The sequence below is a fragment of the Hydra vulgaris genome, chromosome 10 (genome assembly GCF_038396675.1).
Source record: "Hydra vulgaris chromosome 10, alternate assembly HydraT2T_AEP".
Classification (NCBI taxonomy): domain Eukaryota; kingdom Metazoa; phylum Cnidaria; class Hydrozoa; order Anthoathecata; family Hydridae; genus Hydra; species Hydra vulgaris.
Genome location: NC_088929.1, coordinates 15,515,011 through 15,539,418, shown reverse-complemented (window position 1 = coordinate 15,539,418; position 24,408 = coordinate 15,515,011). Strand labels below are relative to the sequence as shown.

The following is a 24,408-nucleotide window of genomic DNA, read 5'->3' as shown; positions in this document are numbered from 1 at the left end:
ATTTAATTTTTTGTGATTTATTTTAAGAGCAAATATAAATATAAATATAGATAATTGCTTTAGTAAATAAGCAATTTCAAAAGCAATTATTAACAGTTATTTTTTGATATAGCAAATATAACTAAGTACAAAATAATAAAATTATATTAAATATTACTATGCATATTTACATTATAAATATTGATTCAAAAATTTTTTAATGGAAACTTTATTGGTTTTGTAAAATATAAATATTACAACCCAAAAATACACAAAAATACAGCCTTTTCTTTCTTTCCTTTTAGTGTCTAAAATACTAAAATAAAAACATACAAAAGTTTTTAATATTTAACAAAGTAATCAATTAAAAAAAACAGTGATTATGTGCAATGATTGATCTTATGGTTTTACTTTTAAGGTTTCTACATGCTTAAAGTGCATTACAAATAAAAGATTAAATTTGCAACGTAACCTATATCAGTTTGTTTTTTATTCTTATAATGATAACCAAATTTCCTGCTTTTGTAATTGTTGGTGGCAAATGCCAGTCAGCCAGATGTCAGGTATCAAGCAGCCAGATCCAAGTGTTGCTAAATTTAAAATTAAATTTTCTTTTATTAGTGAATAAATAAAATCCTTTACAACTTCTTTAAAATCAAATTCCAATAAATTGTTACTAAATTTACCCTGTACAATCATTCCAGGTAGATGTAATAAAGTTGATCAAGTTGGAAAATCTAAATTATTTAGTCAGCTCATTAAAGTTGGAAAACAAATTAAGTATAATAGTAACATTACAGTAACAATTAAAATGCTACTGATGACGTCAACTAAAAAAAACATAAAAAACTGAATTTTAGCTTTAATAATAATTCAACTTATTTGTTTAACATTTTAGCAACAAAACTAAGAACTTCTTCAACAATTACAAAATCAATAATTTATAATAAAAATAATTAGTTTTTCCGAACCTGATCTTTAATCATTGCTGATATTTAATAATTGCTGATCTTTAGTCATCGCGAATTAAATAATTTTGTTAACTATAATAATTGTGCTTTATTTTTTATTTTCATCATGCTGCTAATCTTTAAACTTTCGTTCGTTATCTCTCATGTCAGCTAATTTACTTTTTACCTTTTTTGAGTTATTTGTCTTGCTTTTTTTTTAAATAATTATTGTTTTTCTTATTATAAATTTTTTTTTTTTTTTTTTTTTTTTTTTACTTTATTTGTTTATTTCATTAAGGTGTCACTCCAATGGCTAGAATGATGTCAAGGAAAAAAAGGAGACGCTTTTGTCTTGACACCAAGCCCTTTATGTATCTACAAACACACTTATATAAATCCATTCTAATCAAAAATAAAATATAAAAAGCTATATTTTTTGAAGAAGTTTAAAAAAAATACAAAATAATTCAAGATTAAAAATTATTTCAAAGCAAAAATATAATGAACAAATAATTTATAAACAAAAACAAGATTTTTAGGGTATACTAAAACACATAAGTTTTTTTAAATAGTAAAAAATAAAAAAAGTTCATAAGGGTTCATCAAAAATGAAAAAATTATAGTAACAAACTAAATTTGTAAAAAGTCTAATATTCAAATGAAAAGAAAAAATTAAAAATTTTTTTTGGCAATTAAAATAAAGTATAAATTATTATCAAGATTATATTTTTAAAAAGGTTACACCGTTAATATTATTTTCATTAACTTCCTTTCGTAAAAAGTAGTTTAATATGAATAACACAAGGTCTCAAAAAAAAATAAAAATAAAACATATCTGCGTTATTATGTATTTTATAAATTTCCTAATAAATTTGAGCATGCTTAGTTTAAACATGGTTTTTTTGATGCATCAACAGTTTGACACCTTTGGGTGTAGATAATATTTACTAGTTCAAAAATGGTATTTTATGTTACAAATAATAATATTACGTCATGTTACATACATATATAACATAAATTTACATTATGCTGTAATGTAATATTCTCTGACAATCTTATAAAACTTTAGAAGTGAACAGTAGAACATGGTTTTCTTTTATGAAGTTTGTTGTCATTGCGTAACAAACACCAGATTGTATTCATCCATCATAGCTGCATACCATTTACCCTGGTATATTTTCTCCATTTCAAGAATATCCTGATGAAAACGTTTTCCGTACTCTTTGCTTACAATACTCAAACTTGGTCTGAAAAATTCCATGTGTAATTGTTGGTAATGCATTTTTATTGACATTCTGCATTTCATATCTGTGTACAACTAAGTTTTCCTCAAGCTTTTTGTAGTTATTACTTTCATTGTTGCCTCCAAAAAACTAATAATAAACGCAGTTAACGCTTCTTTTTAAACTGCATCCATTTTTCCTCCAGCTCCTTACATGCCAACATAACTTTAATCTGTAGACCAACACAAAAAAAAAACAGCTGAAATTTTTGCATCTGACATCTTTGGTAATATCAGCCAAATATTCTGGAGTGCTGCACTAGCTGGGTTTAATGCTTTGACATAATGTTTGAAAATAAACTTTAAAGTGGAAGTAAGATCTTCTCAATCAGGAGTTGATTTATAAAATTGTATGAAATAGGCTGTAAATGTTCTATTACTGGCCACTACCGTCTTTTAAAGTGCTAATCTACAGCCCTGATATTCGTCTATTTTAATATTTTGAAATTTTGCAGTTTCAATCTAATAAATTCAATACTTTCAAACGTGATGTCAGAAGTTTGGCATTTGACTTAGTGAGATTTAAATCTCTTAAAAGTCATTAAATTCATTAGGGAAATTTGAAAAGTTTTTCGGTTTCCTGAAATCACAGTCATCAGTGACTTTATCTTGTATATCTTCTTCAGAACAACATACAACCGCTTGTTTGAATTGAGTTGGAGTAGGAACAGGCGGTTCATCATTGTGTGGAACTGGTTTAATAGAAAATGTTATACTTGGATAAAATTGAGTCAGCCTAATCTTCAGCTTTTTATATTTTGAAATATAAACCATTCAGAAATAACAGTTTAAACGATGGTTCATTTGTTCTTTCTATTTTCTTGGAATTGCAAACGGCATTGACTTATGGATAACACGTAGCCATCCTTCCAGATTTGATCTTGATTTGATTGACAGGTAATTGAGTCATATCAAAAAAAGCTTTCAATCTAAAGTCAAAAAATGCATATAAAGTTCCCTATATTGTTATTTTAACTAATAAATTGGAATAAATTCTGTTTAAAAGTATTAAAGGAAGATTAAACCTAAGAAAATTTATGTATAAACCCTGATTTGACTGAATCTAACCGGTACAAATCAAAGCTATTGAGAAAAGAGTGTAATGTATTTGTGTGTATTTAGTGTATAAAGTGAAGTGTATTTAAGAAAATAGCGGAAAAACCTAAATGGTGATAACATTGACACGGTAAAATATTACTTTGGAATTAGTAATGACCCAGCCAGCATTGTAGTGCGAGCACCGTGTGAGACCCGTACGGGATTGGCTGCGGGATCTATATGATACGGACTAAATAAAAAAAAAACGAAAAATTTTTTGGCTGCTTTTTCTTTTTTCTTGTATTGACCCCAGAATTTTCCCGGATATATTTTTTATTTTTTATTATGTATAACTTAGATTTTTTATACCTTAAATTAACAACAATTTGTTTAAAGCAATTTTTTTCATTTTAAACAAATGAAATGATTAATTTAATTATGATAATTTTTTACAAAAGTTTTAAAAGCTAAATGTTTCATATGCAAATTTAAAACACAAGGACATATTCATGCATATTTTATTAAATGAAATATACTGTTATATCATATTTAATCAATATATACCTACTAAATAAAATCATGATATTTTATAGTAATATGTTGAGACTACCTAATGCCATACTTTTGGATAAAATATATTAAAAAAAAAATTTACTATATTAAAATTTCTTTTGCATCACAATGCTGGCTGGGGATAAGGTTGTAAGAATTTAAAAAAATAATTAAACGCAAAAAAAACTTAAATCACATACGGTACTTTAACTTTGAAACAAGCAATAAAATAAATCAGTCTAGTGGGGAAGTTTACAGCCCTAATTTGTTGCTGAGCAATAAAGCACTTCAAACGTCATTAAATAATAATATTGATGAATTAAGATTACTAGTTCAAATTTATAAATCGGATGTTATTTGTGTTTCAGAAACTTTAAAGCAGATCCAGATGTAAACATATAAAGTTATAACATTTTCAGAAACAATAGAATGTCTTATTGAGGCGTTGTTTTTATTTATACTAAGCAACGTATTAATCAGTTAGAAACAAATATTTCGCAATTAAGTAATAATTTTATTCAGCAATTATGGACTTGTCTATATTTGAAAATCAAATAAAGTTTTATTCATCAAAAAATTTTAATATGATGCATTCATATTAAAATTTTTTAGGTACGTTTAGTGATCGATCACTAGACGTACCTCAATAATTATGCTTTGCTATCTATTTATGCTGCTAAAACCAGCATTTATCAGATAAAATTCAATAGTCTAGATTAGTCTGACAATTATTGTCCCTTTTTATTGACTGGTAATGAATTTCAAACTAATAAATTTATTGAATGTTTTGAAGAATGCTTTTTATTCCAATGTGTAGACCGACGACACCGGAGGAAGAATGTTTTCTATTCCCATCTGTATGTGAACCTACAGAGCCGACGACACCGGAGAAGGTAGGGGGAGGAGGGGTGAGCACGTTTTTTTCTAAAGGAACTTTTTTTTTTTAATTTTTTTTAGATATAGAAGACTTTTTTTAAAAACTGATGCTTTTGCCCCCCCCCCTCCCCACTTCAAAACTTGTGTCGTCGGCCCTGACCTACATTCCTATGAAAACTATATATTAACTAATTTTATTAATACAAATGATAAGGACATAATTATTTCTATATTTCAATTAGCTCCTTAAGGCAATGTCAAATCAATTATTAATGCGTTGTTATCTATTATATAAACCTAAGTTTACTAATGAACAAATGAAATATAAAAAATGTATAAAAAAAGGAATTATGAAATATTTTCAAGTCATTTTGAAAATATTTCATAATTCAATTTCATTGCTTTTACTCCGAGTTTTCGGAGTAATTGCTTATTTACGTGAATAAAAATTTTCAGCAATTGCTTTTATTTTTCGCAAAAGCTTTTGCTCTTAGAAAATACTCATATAAGAGAAAAGGCGTTAATAAAAAAGCGTTATTCATAAAACGGCAAGCAATTGCTTTAGATTTTACGAGCACCTAATAGTTGCTCTTTGTTTTATTTTTTGGTAATTAGACACTCATGTTATTATTTTATTTTACTATTTTTTTTCTATATATATATATGAAGAGCTCATTTTCAAAACGCTGTAAATCCATTTTTTGGGTTATGAGTAAATCGAACTTTTCTCCTGCATAAAGAAATTAAGTATTTTGGAATAAGTTATTATGGATTTAGTTAAACATGTACTTTATTAATAAGACTATAATGTCTACTGAAATTGAGCGGTATGAAATCGATGTATATTTTCAGTGGTTATTTTTGTTTTGTTTCAAAACGCTGTATATCCAAGTATTATTTATTAACAAAACGCTTTATATCCATTATATATCCTTTTATATTTTAAACGCTTTATATCCATTATATATATCCTTTATATCCATTTCATTAATAAAATATATCTATTAATGAAACATAATATTATTTTATTATGCATTCTAAGATCTACCTTTTGTTCTCCTTTAATATATTTTGTTCACCTTTAATATAAATCAGCAACTTTTTTTAAACAACTCACAAGTGCAACTATAAAAATATATAAGGTGTTAATGAGTATTTTATCTTGTATTCAATAACGTTAATAAAAAAAACAACAAAATAAATCATGTTATGCTGGAAATTTTTTTAAATATTTGTATCTTAAATTAAACATGTTTACAAAATTCACAGCTAAAAAACATTTAAATCAAATTATGAACTATCTTCTTCACTAAGGCTAGCATTATCTTCAGTGGCATTACAAAGTAGTGTTTTATACATACTAAGTATTCTGCCTTCTGCTCCTACAAGACCGAGAAGACGAAAAACATCGTCTTTCTTAGCAAGTTTAACACAGTTATTTAATTCCAAACGTTGCGGTCTAAATGTCTCCCATTTCTTCCGTTTTTTAAGGATACTGTGTGATTTTGGCTCAGAATGGTAACTAAATGCAACTACTTCGAGCTTGTCTGAATTTATAAGAAGTTTTTTTGCTGCACTGATTTTAAATGTTTTTTGGCTCATGACATACTTTTTGACTTCTGATTTGAAGTCATGTGCTGACCAATTCTGCCCGTAAACCATGACTTTTCCATGCCGGCTAAGTATGTTTATGTATTCATTAGGCTCAAAAATTTGGTCTCTTTTTTTAATATCTAGCTGAACTCGACCAACAAACGCGATCAGCTGGCAGATATGAGTGACCTCGTTCTGGAAAAGTATGTGTAATCTGCAGTTTATTAAAATATTGTTTTCTTAGAGCTAGAAGCATACATGTCATATTTATGTTTTTGTTCTGGCCATAGCATGCATCAGAAAACAATCGAAGTGATGAGGCGTTGAAACATTTATCTTTTAAAACATTTTCAAGTAGATGTTCTATAGCTGAACAGATCATATTCGAATCTTTCCTATTTTCACACTCCATCCAAGTAAAAAAATATATATCGTTAACAGACTTATCACCTTTATGAATAACAACACCAAGGACATAAAAATAAAGCTGTCTAGAATAGTAGGCTTCTCCGATTGATAATTTTGATAGTACAAGGTTCTCTATCATGTCAAAACAGATAGTGATCTCATTGGGATGAATATCATTGAGAAGACTATAAAATTTTCTGGCTTTCCTTTGATGAAGAATGAAAAGAGCAGTTTTTAATTTTTTTTGGTTATCAGTAATATTTTGGTTTTTCATAGCCAACTTATATGTTTGATATGTAGAGCATGTATCTGTTGCTGGGTATCCAAAAGCTAAATTGAAATGATTCATAAATACCCCATAATAATAATGGTAGCCAACAGTAGCTACAGTATAAGCATTGTTTTTATCCAAAAAAAGTTCGTACACCCGCTTTACATTTAAATCAGAGAGCAAATATTTATGTCCTGGAGCACCTTTTTTTCCATAATGACTTGCTCTGCAATTAAAAGACTGAATATGGTTTTTAATAACTTCTTTCTTTTTAGAAAAAGCTATTTTCTTCCTGTCTCCTTCTCTATTTTCAAGTCTGGTTGTTCCATGTTCATACCAGTGTCTTGCAATTCTTAAAACTCTATCAGGTTTTATGGCTGGAATAAATTAATAAAATATTAACTTTTACTCATTAATTTTTTTAACAAAATATACATTCTATTTCTGAATTAAAAGTAAAGTAATTTTATACTTACACAATACTGAACAAAATGAAGCTTGGCAAACTCGTACTTTAATTCCCTCGCAGCATAAAAAGTACTCAATACTCATATTTCTTAACTTTATTCGATTATTATATTTCACTCTGACTCTTTTAACACTGATTATATTAAGCATTGACAGTATAGTAGCATCTTGTGATTCTGAATTCTGTATGATGTTTTAGCAAATTATCCTTTGTTATATCTCGAGCCTGAAATAAGTCAATCAATAAATAATTATTTTGCCATAAACAGAAATTATACCAAGTAATCTTACATTGTGTATAATAAAACTTTAAACTCATAACTAAATTATAATTTCAACATACGAAGATCATTAAATTAAAAAGACTCACTTTGCAGTAACCTGAAACATGATTACATGATATAGTAGGAATTTTTCCTCCACTTGAATGTCTAAATAACTTATTTTTCTTTCTTGCAGAGCATTGTTTTTTTTTCTTCGTGATTTTAACGTTGACACAACACTTTCATCTAAACCATCCAAATCAGCCATCTTTATTATTATTATTTAAATATGACTATTGCGCTTGCGTGGAGTTAACTTTATATAAGCACGGATTGGTCAAAAAAATATACAGCACATTGAAAATAAACTAAAAAAATTATACAGCGTAGTAGTAGTAGATGCTGTAGCCGCCCGAAGACGACGAGTGTGTGTATTAATAACACACTTAGACAGCCGTGTCAGTATTAATTTTATTTAAAAGGAGCCAATTGTCTAATTGTGCTTTAAAACTGTTTACTAATTTTGCATTAACTACATCTTTAGGTAGTTTATTCCATGGTTTTGTTATTCTGTTAGTAAAGAATGAGTGTCTTAAGTTGCACTTTGTTTTTTCGCGTTCAAACCTGACACCGTTTCCTCTAGATATTTGAAAATCATCAGGCTTGAAACCGTTTAAAAAGTCCACATTTTCAATCTTATTTAATAACTTATAAGTCTGGATCAAATCTCCACGAAGTCTGCGTTCACATAATGGGCTGAGGCCAAGAATCTCCAGTCTTTCCTCGTATTTCATTTTTGCCAGAGTCGGATTGAGTCTCGAAGCCCTGTGTTGAACTTTCTCGAGCAGTTCTATTTCTCCTTTAAGCTGAGGGGAGCACACTAGAACCGCGAATTCAATTATTGGGCGAACAAACGTCACGTATAAGACTTTAAGAGTCTGCACATCCAGTTTCACAAATGTGTTTTTAATCATTCCCAGCATTTTATTTGCCTTCGAGCTGAAAGATATAATTTGCTGTCTCCATTTCATGTTTGCTGAGAATAATATGCCTAGATCTTTTTGAATAGTAGTTTGTCCTAGGACAACATTATCCATAGAATAATCGTGTTTTGGATTGTTACTTCCATAATGTATTATTTCGCATTTTTCTTTATTGAATTTCACTAACCATTCTTTAAACCAGTCCCAAGCATTGTTTACATCTCGTTGAAGACTGTTTATTTTCTCTATTGAGTTCACATCGATCATTATTTTGGTGTCATCTGCATAGAGCTTGGCTACATTTTGTATTCTATCCGGCAGGTCATTTATGAACAAAACAAACAATATCGGACCAATTACCGATCCCTGCGGAACTCCGCTGTAGATATCGCGCCAGCTCGAAACAGTATCACCGTTGACTACGCGTTGCTTTCTATCTTTTAAAAATTCCTCTAACCACTTTAGCAGCTTTCCTGTAATTCCATACGCTTTTAATTTTAAAACGAGTCTTTTGTGTGGCACTGTGTCGAAAGCTTTCGCAAAGTCTAAATAAACCTCATCTACCGGACGATTCAGTGCGATATTTTCTGTTAAATAATCCACAGTTTCCATGAGATTTGTCGTGCATGATCTAGATTTAACAAATCCATGTTGACACTTCGATAAAAATTTATTGCTCGTAAAATGTGCCAAAAGTGAGTCTTTTATTATGCTTTCCAGAATTTTACACGGCACAGAAGTCAGTGATACTGGTCGATAATTATTCGCTTCTAGCTTACTGCCTTTGTTCTTAAAGATTGGGGTAATGTTCGCAAATTTCCATTGCTTAGGTAGTTCGCTCTTATCAATCGAAGACATAAATATCAATGTGATTGGCATTGCTAGTCCTTCAGCGCAATTTTTTAAAATGATAGTACTCAATTGATCAACTCCACAAGATTTCTCAGTGGATAATTTGCTTAATCTTGTTTCTACGTCACTGTAATTAATTGCACTCTCGTCAAAATCTAAATATTTACCCCCACATCTCGATCCGAATTCTGGTAATACTTGGTCGCCCTCTCTAGTGAAAGAGTTTTGAAAATTTTCGTTTAAAATGTCAACAATCTCACTAGTCGTATTTGTAACATTTCCTTCTACGTTTTTTATCGCTTTAATTGAGCTCTTTACATTTTGTTGATCGTTCACATATTTAAATAGTATCTTCTTGTTTCTAATCGATTTGTAGACCAGTTCGCGTTCGTATTTTTTTCTGGCTTTTCTCGTTTCAATTTTAACTGTTTTACACAATGCTTTGTATTCGTTTACCATATTTTTGTTTTTCCAATTTGTGCAACAGTTTAAATGTCTCATTCGTCTTTTGTTCTTCTCAAGTTCTTTTAGTTCATTGCCAATCCAAAAAATTCTTTTAAGAGTCCTGTTTTTCGAGCTGTGACACGGTATATATTTTTGAAAAGCTTCGTTAACATAAAAAATGAGCGTGTCGTACATCTCCTGGACATTAATTGCATCAAAAATGTTTACCCAGTCTGTATTTGTAAAAAATTTGTTCATTCCTGCGAAGTCAGCTTTTTTTAAAATATATTTCCGATTGCTAGCTACAGTTTTTGTCTCATGGTGATTGAGTGCATATTTAAAGCAAATTACAAGATGTCCTTTGCTTAAATTCCCTAATACCGCATTTGTCTCAACTTGAAATAATCTTTGTTCGTTTACTGTGAACAGTAAGTCCAATGTATTCTCGTACGTTGATTCGTTTAGTTGAAAAGTAGGTATCGCGACGTGCTGAATTAGAAATTCGTCGTTTATTATTTCCGAGAAATGATGTTCTATCGAGTGTTCACTGGAATTTATTGCATGAACTGCTCCATCTGACCATTCAATTTTCGGAAAATTAAAGTCACCCATTATTAAAAGATCTTTAAAACCCCGTTTGTCCACATATTCTCTTGCAGTTCTGAAAACATTTCTGAACAGTTCCATATCTACCACATCGTTTGGTCGGTATATGCATCCTACCAAATATTTGTCGTTCCCGAAAACTAGTACAGTTCAGATTTGTTCTTACGATATAAGCAAAAATTTTCCACACACGTAATTGAAGTTTCACTAAACTATGTTTCCGTTACTCCGATTATGTTTGGTTCATTCAGGTGACACAATACTTTAAATTCCTCAAACTTGTTGTTTAGTGAAGTGGCGTTCAAATATATACAGGATAAATACGATAAATTTTCTCTTTTTTTCGCTTTCATTTTTTTTCCTCTATAGTTGTTTTTTAAATCGCACAATCTCGTTTCCACGAATCGCATATCGAAAGGGCGAGTTAGCGTCAAGCTTCGAATTTAAGTCGTTTCGTTTCTTCCTCAACTCAAAGTCCTGTAGTCTCTCGGCCTCTGTCAAGTCTGGGCATATATAGACTTCTTTAAAATCTTGCTTTTCTCTTAGCTTTTTTGACGCGAGTAAGAGAGGGTTTCTTTCGCCTTCGGATAACTCGAGTAGAATCGGGCCTGGTTTGGCAGCGTTTTTTGATTTGAATCTCCTTAAATGTATCGTTTTAACATTTTCTTTTCCTATTGTTTTTAGTAAGTCCTCAATTGCTTTCTTGTCTTCTTCAATTTTATCTTTGCTCTCAGTTTTGCTCGACTCTTTAATTCCATATATAATGACGTTCTTTTCGCGTTTCTTTCGCTCCTCCTGCTCATTAATTGCTGCGTTAACCACAACTAGTTGTTCTTTCGGTTTTTTTGCGTTTCGCGACACCACATTAACCCAATCATTTCCAATGTTCACTGTTGAAGTCACAGCATTTGTTGTTTTGTCCTCCAGCGTTTTAACTCTTTTCTCTAATTCCACAATTCTTTCACAACAATCGCTGTTTCAAGAACAGATATTCTCTTGATTAGCGCTTCTATTTCCGTCTTGGTTACCATTTTTTGTGGTGACGGTATCCAAGCAGCCAATTTTATTTTTATTTTTTACGATATTTGTTGTTAATTGAGATAAGATTTAAATTGTTCCTCGGGAGTATATACTTGAGAGTTAATACGGTTGGTTGAATATATTAATATGTGATATTATATTAAATAAAGCTAAGTTGAAACTAAATTTATAACTTGAGTTTACTAGTTCTGTTAAAAATCACAGCGTGAAAGCAGAAAAGTATACCAAAACCAGTAGACCAGTATTAGTAACCGATAAATCTGCTCCAAACGGTGAAAACAATATACAAAGTATTTTGTATACATATACCAAAAAACTGAATAACTTTATTAAGCTCCAATAACACGTCCGATCTCTTTAATTACTTTTTTTAATATAATAAATTTATACGTATATAACTCACTAATATTAGCAATTTGATTACAGATATAAGTAAATATAAAGTGATAATTTTTCCGTAAATATATTTATTAATTGATAATAAGTTTTGGATGTCAAGGCACAAAAATTGCGGAAAAAAAAATTTAGAAAAAGGTTAAAAATTTATCAAAACTTATTTGAATAGAACAATAGATTAGAAAATCGTTTACATGCTTAAACGTTGGTGGTAAAACAACGAGCAAAAATTGAAAAGTTTACAAAACTCTTTAAAACAAGAAAAAAAAAAAGAAAAAAAAAAATTTGTAAACTCTGTAAAAATATAAGCGAACTAAAGCGTAAATAAAATCTTAGTCACAACTATTTTTATAATAATAATATATAGATAAAAATATATATAATAAAATATAAGTATATAATTATAGGTATATATAAATATAGGTGCGCGAAGTACGACAAAACTGTTATTTTAGACACGAATATAGGCAATATAATATACTATGATTTAAAAGTAGAAAATAATTTATAAGCTAATAAGATAAAGCAATAATAGAGAAGAAATAATGTTAGAAAAAAGAGAATATGAGGAAAAGGAAACAAAAAGAATACGAAAAAAATATATATATATATATAAAATCCTGAAACTTACGCTCGAACAAAAACACGTCTTATCGACTCAATGGCTAAAGCGCAAAAAAAAAAAAAAAGCGTTTTGAAAATAAATAATTTTTAGAGTCTAAATTAAAAAAAAAAAAAAAATTAAACCTAATTAATTAGTTACAAACATGACTTTAAAGTATCTAACTTTCTCTTCAAAATTATCCATTTAACACAGTTTTTTCGAAATTGGCGCTTACCGCGTTTTGAAAATAAGCTCTTCATATATATATATATATATATATATATATATATATATATATATATATATATATATATATATATATATATATATATATATATATATATTAAGTATATATATATATATATATATATATATATATATATATATAAAGGGGTAAACAGATTCTATCTGTTGACCAGCCTCGCACCCCTTCTTCATCTATTAGGCTGGCGCAGATGTATTTTTAATACATTGTTTCCAGTTTAGGATGTTGAATGCTGGATCTTCTTGACTCAATGCATGGGTTTGCTTGTGTCACTGTTTTTATGACTAGGCAACTCATTCTATTATCTCCTTATGAGGGTACAGCTCTAAGACTCAGTTTTATGGTTCTGAGGCCGGCTGGTAGTCAGGTTTCCCGAACTCTGTGGTAGCTCTCAGAGAGGCTGATTCCATCAACAGCTGAAAAATATCAAAGTATTAACAGTGCCATGTTGCGCATGGATGGTGTCCCTGTTTGTACTTTTGGTGTGCATTGCGGAGGCCACATTTGGAGCCCTTTGTTACGGCTTAGGGTTTATTAGTAGTAATGAGGCAATTGCTTGGGCCATTAAACAGTGTTCTGAGTACTATCTATGCTTTGAGTCAAGTTCTTCAATCTAATTTAAAAATGAATAAAGTACCAAAAACTATAAAACACAAAAAACCATCATCATCACCAAGTTCTTTAAACCTATCATTCACTAATATTCGTGGTCTTCGAAGTAACTTTTCTTCTGTTGAGTCTTATCTCTTGCAAAGTTCACCAGACCTACTTGCTCTTTGTGAGACTAATTTGAGTTCGGCTGTCTCATCTTGTGATCTTAGTGTTGATGGTTATCTTCCTCTGATTCGTAAAGACTCCAATAGTCACATGCTTGGCCTGGGCATTTACATTCGTAAGAATTCACCTGTTTGTCGTGAAACTAGGTTTGAATCCACAGACTATTCTTTCATGTGCTTTCGTTTAGCACCACTTCACTCTATTGCCTTTCTCTTTGTTCTATATCGATCTCCTTCATCTCAAGACTGTACTCTTTTTGATGTTATTTCTGATCATATTGACCAAGCCCTCTCTCTTTATCCATCAGCTAATATAGTTGTTGTCGGTGACTTTAATGCTCACCACTCTGAATGGCTTGGCTCTAGTGTCAGTGACTCTGCAGGCATTAAAGCCCACAACTTTTGCCTTTCTCAATCCCTAACTCAAATAGTCAACTTTCCAACTCGCTTTCCTGACAACCCTAATCATTTACCTTCTCTACTCGACTTATGTCTTGTTTCTGATCCTAGTCAGTGCTCAGTTTCTCCACATTCACCCTTAGGTGCTTCTGATCACAGTTTGATCTCTTTAAAACTAATATCTCATTCTTCTTCATCACCTGAATACCCCTACTATCGAACCTCTTACAACTACAGTAAAGCTGACTGGGATTCTTTCCGTGATTTTCTTCGTGATGGCCCTTGGGTAGAAATCTTTCAACTTCCTGTCGACAAATGTGCTTCTTATTTAACTTCGTGGATTCAGGCTGGCATGGAATCTTTTATTCCCTCTCGACGATTCCAGGTCAAGCCTCACTCTCCTCCATGGTTTTCCTCACACTGTGCTGCTGCGATTGCCAATCGAAACCGTTACTTCCATATTTATCAGCAAAACAATTCTCCAGAAAACAGACGTCTGTTTATTACTGCTAGAAACAACTGTAAAAAGGTTTTGTCTAACGCCAAAACCCGCTATTCTCAGGTCATGAAATCTCGTATCTCATCTCAAAAAATAGGCTCTCGTGACTTCTGGAGAATCTTTAATAATATCAATAATAAGGGCAAATCTATAATTCCACCTCTCTTGTATGGTTCAGACTTTGTCACCTCACCTAAAGACAAAGCCGAACTGTTTGCTAACAACTTTTCATCAATATCATCTCTTGATTCCACTAATTGCGTTCTACCTGATATTGCCAACAAACAGGTTGATTCATTGCTTGACATTCATATCACTTCAGCATCTGTATCTAAAGTGATTTCCTGTCTAGACTCTTCTACAGCTTGTGGCCCAGACAACATACCTGTTATTGTCTTGCAGAAGTGTTCTCCAGAGCTGTCATCTATACTCTCAAAACTATTCAACAAGTGCTTATCAGAGTCTTGTTTTCCAGCCTGCTGGAAAGCGGCATCTGTTATCCCTATCTTCAAAAATTCTGGGGAGCGATCTGATTCGTCTAACTACCGTCCCATAAGTCTTCTTCCTATCATAAGCAAGGTTTTTGAATCTTTAATTAACAAACACTTAATTTCTCATCTTGAATCTAATAACTTACTTTCTGACCATCAATATGGATTTCGATCTTCTCGTTCTACAGCTGATTTGCTAACAGTAATAACTGACAGGTTTTATCATGCATTAGATGAAGGTGGAGAGGTTAAGGCCATCGCTCTTGACATTTCAAAAGCGTTTGATAAAGTTTGGCATGCTGGTCTTCTCCATAAGCTTTCTTCTTATGGTGTATCCGGCAACATCTTTAAGATCATTGAATCCTTCCTTTCCAATCGTAGCATAAAAGTTGTCCTCGATGGACAACACTCTTCTTCTTATTCTGTAACTTCAGGGGTTCCTCAAGGTTCTATCCTTGGCCCTATACTCTTTTTAATTTACATTAACGATCTTCCAGATATTCTCACATCTAAGGTGGCATTGTTTGCTGATGATACTACCATTTATTCTTGTCGTGATAAGAAACCAACACCCTCTGATTGCTTGGAAGGGGCATTTGAGCTTGAAAAGGATCTCACTTCTGCTACAGCATGGGGCTCACAGTGGCTGGTGAACTTTAATTCAGATAAAACTCAATTTTTTTCAGCCAATCGTTATCGCAATAATTTAGATCTTCCTATATTTATGAACGGTGATGTACTCGATGAGTCACCTACTCTTCATCTTCTAGGATTAACTCTTACTTCCAATCTTTCTTGGAAACCATATATCAAATCGGTTGCAAAATTAGCATCTGCTAAGGTTGCATCTCTTTATCGAGCTCGCCACTTTCTTACTCTGGATTCTATTCTCTACCTCTATAAATCTCAAATCCGGCCTTGTATGGAATACTGTTGCCATATCTGGGGCGGATCTTCTAATGATGCCCTTTCTCTTTTAGACAAGGTGCAAAAACGCATTGTAAACATAGTTGGACCTGCTCTTGCAGCCAACCTTCAACCATTATCACATCGTCGTAATGTTGCTTCTCTTTCTCTTTTCTACAAATACTATAATGGGCACTGCTCGAAACGCTAACGTCTCTTGTGCCATCTACTAAAATTCATTCTCGTGTTACTCGTCATTCAATTAAGTGTCATCCTTTTTCTGTGACTGTTCCTAAGTGCTCCAAAAACGCTTATTCTTCTAGTTTTTTTCCTCGAACATCAGTTCTTTGGAATTCGCTTCCTTCATCTTGCTTTCCTGATTCATATAATTTGCAATCTTTTAAATCGTCCGTCAATCGTTATCTTGCTCTACAATCTTCATCTTTTCTCTTACAGTAACTTCCAACTTTAATTAGTGGCTGCTTGCAGCCTTGTTGGAAGCGAAGATGTTTAAAAAAAAAAAAAAAAAAAAAATATATATATATATATTGCACATATTGCACTTGCGCATATATTTCATGTGTTTATCATGTACATATACACTGGCATGCAAACATATACAGTACGGGCCAAATTATTACAATAGTTGACAAAAAACTTGTTTTTTACATTTAAACTGATTTTTATTCCTCAAATTCAATATATAAGCCGAAGTTAAGCAAACATACATGTACTGAGTACAATTTACTCATTGTGCATAATTTTTCAGTATTTGGTTGCACCACCCTAGGTTTTTATAGGCGCTGCAATTCTATTCGGCATCCTTGCATATGATTTAAAAATTAACTGTGTAATATTCGGGTTGTGAAGCCATGCTTGATCAATGATTAGGTCACTTTTGTTAGTTATGGTGAAAAAGTAGTGTTAAAGTAAAATAAAGTTCAGAAAATTTATTAAGTAAAATTAATTTAATAATTTAAGCATTTTTAAGTTAAAAGAACAACTTTTAACTTAATAATGCTCATTTGTATAAAAAGTTGTTCTTATAAAGAACTTTTTATAAAAGTTGTTCTTTATAAGAATATATATATACTTATATACTTTTATATATATATATACTTTTTATAAAAGAACAACTTTTTATAAAAATTGTTCTTTATAAGAATATATTTATAAAAAGTATTATTTTTTTAAAGGGTAACCGGGTACCCATCCATTCGTTCGAAGGTTATCCGGGCAGGCACATTTTCACAATTTTCGATAGTCCTACTCAGGAGAAGGGGCGTCCCTCTCCACTGATAAAAAATGCTAAGCATGTTTTAATTTTTAAAATTTCTTTTTCTAAAATAATTTGAAGGATTTATGACAAAGTATTGCATTAGACGACTTTCTTTTAGCATCAACTTTCAGACTCAGCATCGTTGAACTAACTGTTCATTATAAACTGTTCACTATGTTCTATATAGTAAATTTGTGCTTTTGCATTCTCTTCTGCAATAGTAATGAACAAATGTCTCTACTATTTAAATAGAAAAGTGTCTCTACTATTTAAAACATCTTCTGCTGCAAGCAAAAATCATGTTTATATGTTGCTTATCAATGAAGCACGAATTTATTATTTATCATAAAACATATGAGGAATTTAAAAAAAAACATGTTAATCTGCATCTAAATTTGTAATCTTTAATGGTTTGCAATACATTTTAAATGAAAGTATAAAAAATTTGAGTATTTAATGTTCTAACAGTGAGAAAATGGTTAAACTCATAGTGTTTGATAATGAAACAAGTATAAAAACAATACAAAAACGGTTACTATGATACCTAGGGATGATACATTATGGTGGTTTTATCATTATCTAAAAATTTATCAAATTTTTAAAACCACCTTTACCTTTAAATATCAACTCGATGTATTCAAAAATTTTTTAACTGCTATACAATTATTGCATTTACAACATTCAGAGGCCTAAATGCTAACTGACATAAAGTGGCTATTTAAATCATACAGAGATTTTTGCCAGGTTTTACAAAATTTGGTTATGGTAAGATTAACTGCAACTTTGTCTAACATTGTTTTCAATATATTTAAAATAATAAACTTTCGTCATCAACTTAATAATTAAATTATTTTATCAACTTAATAAGTAAATTAAAAAAAAAAGATTTTAATTTTAATTTTAAAAAAAAGATTTTAATTTTAATTTTCTTTACCAAGCATCTATACTTTCAAAGTAATTAATAGTGAAAAGCAGTCTTTTCTAGAGCATGTTGATCTAAATGGTTAGAAAGTTAAATTCATGTTTCGAAATTAAAGTAAATATTGTTTTATTTAACATTGTTTTATATCTTTACCTTCTAATTACTCAATGAAAAGTAAACTAAAAGTTACCGAAGAGCTGAAATTTATAAAAGGTTTTTATAAATGTTATATAAATATTTGTATAATATACCTATTACGAACAAGACTTGTGTAACATATCTATTATGAAAAAGACCTAAACACTTGTGTAAGGTACCTATTATGTAGAAGATTTAAATATTTGTGTAACATACCTATTATGTAAAAGAATTTTATATTCTATTGATTCTTACTTTTTGCTTTCAAAAAGAGAATAAAGTAATTTTTCTCCTCTCCCCCAAACTGTTAGGAGACCACAAAATTTAGATACCACAAGTGCTTGTAACTGAGGGTATGCAAAAATAAAATTCGTCAGGGTTATAAAGCCGGTGCATAAAAAATGTATAAACTTTAAGAGAAAGAATAGAAGAGAAAAAGAAAGAGCTTTTCATGAATCTTTCACATTTGTTAGAAACAGAAATACAACATGATTTTCATATTTATAAACTCAATTTTAACGTTCTTCAATATGAACTTATAAATTAAATTAAAAACTAGTAAATCAGTTGGTTTGATGTACCGAATTTGTTTATGTGTAACATCAGAATGTTTAAAACTAGTTTTTTTTGATCTTATTCAATGCTTTATTTGTTATTCCAATATTACATGAGTTCAGGGCCGCTAAGAGCTTTCAAAACGCTCGGGGCATAGCAGCTATTAGGCGCCCCTATTATTATACATAGTTTTAAAAGAAAATTTGTTAAAAGCGTGTACAGTACAAACAAGTTTTATTTCTAATACTGATATTATAGATCCATATATCCATGAAACGCATCTCGATTAAGTCTCGATTAGCACTTATGCAACACATTTGACATTCACTGATAAAGATTAATAGACAGATTCTTTAGAATTATTATTGAAAATATTTTGCTTTTTTAAAAATAAATACTATTATTATTATTTTTATATTATCTTACAACAGAATTGAATCCAGTTCATTTTCAACACAAGTGTCCAATAAACGCTTCTGTTTTAAAGTCCAGTGGACACGGGACGTAAAAAGACGTCTTTTAAACGTTCTGACACTTTTAATGACAATTTTTTAGATCCCGCGCCCACCAGAAGTAATCAATTTTACGTAAGGTGTTATAACACCTTAAATAAGATAATAAGTAAGATACGTGACAGATAATAGCATTATGTTAAAAAATTTAAATTAGTATGCATATATACACAGATTCTTTGAAATTAGTATGCATATAAATTAGAAAATAGGCTAAAGAACTTTTGAGTACATTTGGTTGATAAATCTTAAAAAACTGGCGCCCCTATTATCCTAGATCCTGGGGCACATATGCTGTTTTTGCCCCACGCTCTCGGCGGCCCTGCATGAGTTAGTGCTAAATCAACAAAACTTAAAAAATATTTTCTCAACAAAAATGCATGCAGACTTATATGTAAGAAAAAAAAATGAATGAACATAAAAAACCATTAATGAAAGACATGCAAATGATGAATATACAGTGTCTCAAAAAATTATCCGACCAAACACTTTTTTAAATATTTTTCCTAAAAAAAGTGCTGTATTTTCGTAAATTTAGACTTTTTTGGTAAACTCAAGATTAATAAAAATAAAAGAACATGTTTTTAAATAGATTTTCTTTATTTCAATGTAAAATATGAATCACAAAGTTTTCAGTCTTTAAATAAACGAACTTAGGTCGTTTTTTTATTGTCAAAAAAATATTCGACCAAACGCATTATTTGTTCCATAATAAATTATTATATAACAAAACAATTATTTTAATACTTTGTTGGGCCTCCCTTTGATTGGATTACAGCTTCTAGACGTCTAGACATTGATTCGACTAAAGATTTTGTTTCTTCTGATTGAATCTTTTCTCAGGCTTTTTCAATTGCCACTTTGAGGTTTTCTTTTTTGGAAAATGACCGATCTCCAATTTTTCGATCTACAATTTCCCACAAATATTCAATGGGATTAAGGTCCGGTGATTGTGCAGGCCATTCCAAGACCTCAACATTATTTTCAGCGAACCACTCCTTTGTTTTAGTGGCACAATGCTTGGGATCGTTATCTTGCTGAAATGTAAAATCAGATCCTAGCCGAAGTTTTCGAGCAGATGACTTCAGATTTTGCTTTAATATGAGTTTTGATAGAAACTTAATTATACAAGTCAAGAAAAATCGTTTCATTTCTGTTCGAAAACTGGCTGAGCAAGCTGAAGAGAATTATGGAATCAAATTATTCCATCAGACAATCAGAAATCGTAACCGAGACCAGGGACTTCAAGGACGACTTGTGCGCAATAAACCATATTTGAGTAAGAAACACATGAAAAGAAGATTGGAGTTTGCTAAGAAGTTCAAAAACATGCCGTTAAGTTTCTGGAAAAAGATCCTGTGGAGCGACGAATCGAAATTCAACTTAAAGTCATCTGATGGAGCCCAAAAAGTTTGGAGAAAAGCCGGAGAAGCCTACAAATTAAGCTGCGTGAGAGGAACTGTCAAGTATGGTGGCGGTAACGTGAAGGTATGGGGTTCAATGGCTTGGAAGGGTGTTGGAAAACTCCAATTTATTGATACTATAATGGTTCAGGTGCAATACAGAAACATATTAAAGCAAAATTTGAAGTCATCTGCTCGAAAACTTCGGCTAGGATCTGATTTTACATTTCAGCAAGATAACGATCCCAAGCATTGTGCCACTAAAACAAAGGAGTGGTTTGCTGAAAATAATGTTGAGGTCTTGGAATGGCCTGCACAATCACCGGACCTTAATCCCATTGAACATTTGTGGGAAATTGTAGATCGAAAAATTGGAGATCGGTCATTTTCCAAAAAAGAAAACCTCAAAGTGGCAATTGAAGAAGCCTGAGAAAAGATTCAATCAGAAGAAACAAAATCTTTAGTCGAATCAATGTCTAGACGTCTAGAAGCTGTAATCCAATCAAAGGGAGGCCCAACAAAGTATTAAAATAATTGTTTTGTTATATAATAATTTATTATGGAACAAATAATGCGTTTGGTCGAATATTTTTTTGACAATAAAAAAACGACCTAAGTTCATTTATTTAAAGACTGAAAACTTTGTGATTCATATTTTACATTGAAATAAAGAAAATCTATTTAAAAACATGTTCTTTTATTTTTATTAATCTTGAGTTTACCAAAAAAGTCTAAATTTACGAAAATACAGCACTTTTTTTAGGAAAAATATTTAAAAAAGTGTTTGGTCGGATAATTTTTTGAGACACTGTATATTAAGTCAATATTTACCAACACTTAATTTTTATGTATAAATATAATACCAGTTTGATTCCAAAAAAATTTAATGATAAATTTACAAAAAATGTGAACAAAAAGTGTTTTCTTAGAATAAACCAATGGATAACTTATAAATAGTAAAAATTAGTAGCAAGTTTTCTAAAAATGGAATAGCATACCGTGAGCTAAAACTATGGAACACTATGTTAAACTTCTTTATGTTTCTAATAAAAAAAGAAATTTTTAAACTGGATAATTAATTATTTAATTTTTTCTAAAAGAACATTGAATTTTATTATTTTAGTTTTTTTTACTTATTTCATTGTCTCTTATTTTGTATATTCAAAAGAATTTGTCAGTATATTTGAATGACTATCGCTAGAAATATATTGGTACTATTAACTTTCTTGATTTATTAGAAATGTTTATGAAAACTTTTATTTTTCTACTAAATTGGAACTGAACGTATTTTAATCACCTTGGTTTATTTTAACTTGTAAAGACAAAATAGGGGCTTAACGAAAAGATTGTTTGACTTTAGTCATCCGTATCATCTTTGAGCTCCTTGCTGTTTTTTATAAATCCATATTTTTTTTATTTAAATACTTCTTTGTAATAATATTTTCTTATTATATGAACAGAAAAGATTTATAATAAAATAATAATTGTTATAATAATAAAAAATAACTTATTTATAAGGTTTGACTACTCTACTTTTAAAAAAACTCTGTTAATATCAAATTCTTTAAAATAAGACGACGAAACACTTTTCTACCATACTGACAAAGCGTAAACTTTTATTAGCTTCAACCAGGGGTCGCCTATAAATTACATCACGCAATTCTTACGAAATTTTGGCAGTTTTTTTATTTGTAAAATCAGTAATTTTCTAAAATAAAATTAAGACTGGCAACCGGGCCTTTTTTAAGCGGGCCCTTAGCCATAAGGGCTTATTGGCCTCGGCAAAAAAACAGCCCTTAGTAAACCGGTCTTTAATAAACAAAAATAATTTGAAAATAAAATCTTTAACTTTTTTTAGCTTTAACTTATAAATTACTAGTATGAGCAGTTACTAGTAGGTTACTGAGCAGGGCTTACGATTTACTTACAGGTGGAACAAAACAATATGTGACTGCGAGCCGGATATACCTATGTGCAATTATCCTGTGAACCATGGCGATATCAAAAGCAGAAACACTGGAAATAAAAGTAATTTGTTTTAGTTTTTTTTTTAACTTTTATAATACCAATAATTCCAGACGGTTACACCTTTTAAATTTACGGTAGCGTAGCAAATCTGATGTAAATCTTTTTTTTTTATTTCGTATAATTTGATACAAACCCAAAATTAGTTTATTGCTTAATTGAATAATGAAAATTATTTACATATTTATTAATACTATATTTAATATTGCCCTTTATATATTTTTTTGTGTATTTTTTTATATATTTTTTTGTGTTTTGCCATTGATTTAGATTATATTTTTAAAATATTTTATTATAACTATTATTATATCAATGCTTTACTAATAATTACATTTTAAGTATCTGATTCCAAGCTTTAAGACCTAGTTGAACAGATTTGTTATATGGGTATGTTATGTTATGGTATATAAGGTATGGTACTGAAGAAAGTGTGAACTTTCTCGTTTAAGGTTTGTAATAAGACTATTAAGTCTCCTTAAAGCACGTTAATGACAAATTTAAAAAAATTGAAAAAAAAGTTTTTAAAAACATTTTTGCTGGATATCAGGTAACTTTTTTATATTTTTTAGCTTTTAATATTACAAAGATACGGACAAGAAACTTTTAAAAAATTTTTGTTCGTATTTTTTTTACAATATATTACTACAAGTATAATTATACTTAAATTATTATTATTCTCAACAAATTTGAATTAAAATATTGAGGTTGACCTGATTCTTTATCTTTATTAATCCTTGTTTCTTCATTATTTTAATAATATACGTTTCAAACTCAAAAAAAAAGAGAAGCCAGTAGAATAGTTTTATAGCAACAAATAAGATAACAAAGTTTTATAAAATTTTAACAAAATCTTCATAAAATAAAAAAAAACTTTAAATGTTTAAAATATAATACATATGTTTCAAAAGGGTATTGACAGTCAAAGCTACTTTTTGTTCGGAGATTTTATTCAGGAGAGTTTTTAATGTGAGGGGAATTCCATTCTCAAGTAAAAGCAAAGCATTTTAACATTATCTACAACAGATTAATGTCAAGAATAAAGTTCAATAAGTCATACTGTAAAATTTACTAGTGATATAAATGATGGTATCAATTAATTCTAAAAGATATAAGTTTATAAAAATTGTTCAATATTTAGGGATTTAGGTAATATTAATTTAATTTGAGTTTAAAGTAAAGTAAAAAAACTATTAATTATGCAAAGATAATTTAAAAAATGACAAATGACAAACAGAAGAAAAATGTCAAATGAAACAAAAAATGACAAATGACTAAAAGAAGTAGATTAATCTTTGAAATAGAGTAAACCTTAAATTTCCTTAAGTTTCATTAGAAGTATGTCAAAATAAAATACAGACTATTCATGAGAGTATTGTCTGCTGTAAAAATATGCAAAAGTTAAAACAAAACAAAAAAAGGAATATCTAGGTTTCAATTTTATGTGTTACTTTAATTTGTCTGCTTGTGGTTGTGGAGTTGCAGTTGTAGCTTTCTATGATTGGTTAGAAGAATAAAATAAATTTTTATGCTTAGATCTAAAGTGTAAGAATCTTTTAGACTTCCTAACAACACAAGTTGTTTACCTCTGAGAAACCAGCAAAGAGAAAAGTAGTTTCAAATTAACAAAAGTAA

General features: G+C 29.9%; 1 protein-coding gene and 1 long non-coding RNA gene across 2 annotated transcripts in view; one reads left to right on the top strand and one right to left on the bottom strand.

The window, feature by feature from the left end:
• LOC105846408 (heme-binding protein 2) overlaps positions 1 to 24,408 on the top strand; it is a 52,809-nt gene that overhangs the window by 25,027 nt on the left and 3,374 nt on the right. Inside the window, exon 3 of the mRNA XM_065807349.1 lies at positions 22,682 to 22,779. Within this exon, the coding sequence (XP_065663421.1) occupies positions 22,682 to 22,779 (98 nt within the window). The remainder of the gene's footprint in view (positions 1 to 22,681; positions 22,780 to 24,408) is intronic.
• LOC136086513 (uncharacterized) lies at positions 6,679 to 8,057 on the bottom strand. Its single transcript, XR_010641383.1, has 3 exons — positions 7,788 to 8,057; positions 7,426 to 7,643; positions 6,679 to 7,326 (listed from the first exon to the last, which is right to left on the bottom strand). It is a non-coding gene; the product is annotated as an uncharacterized LOC136086513 (long non-coding RNA).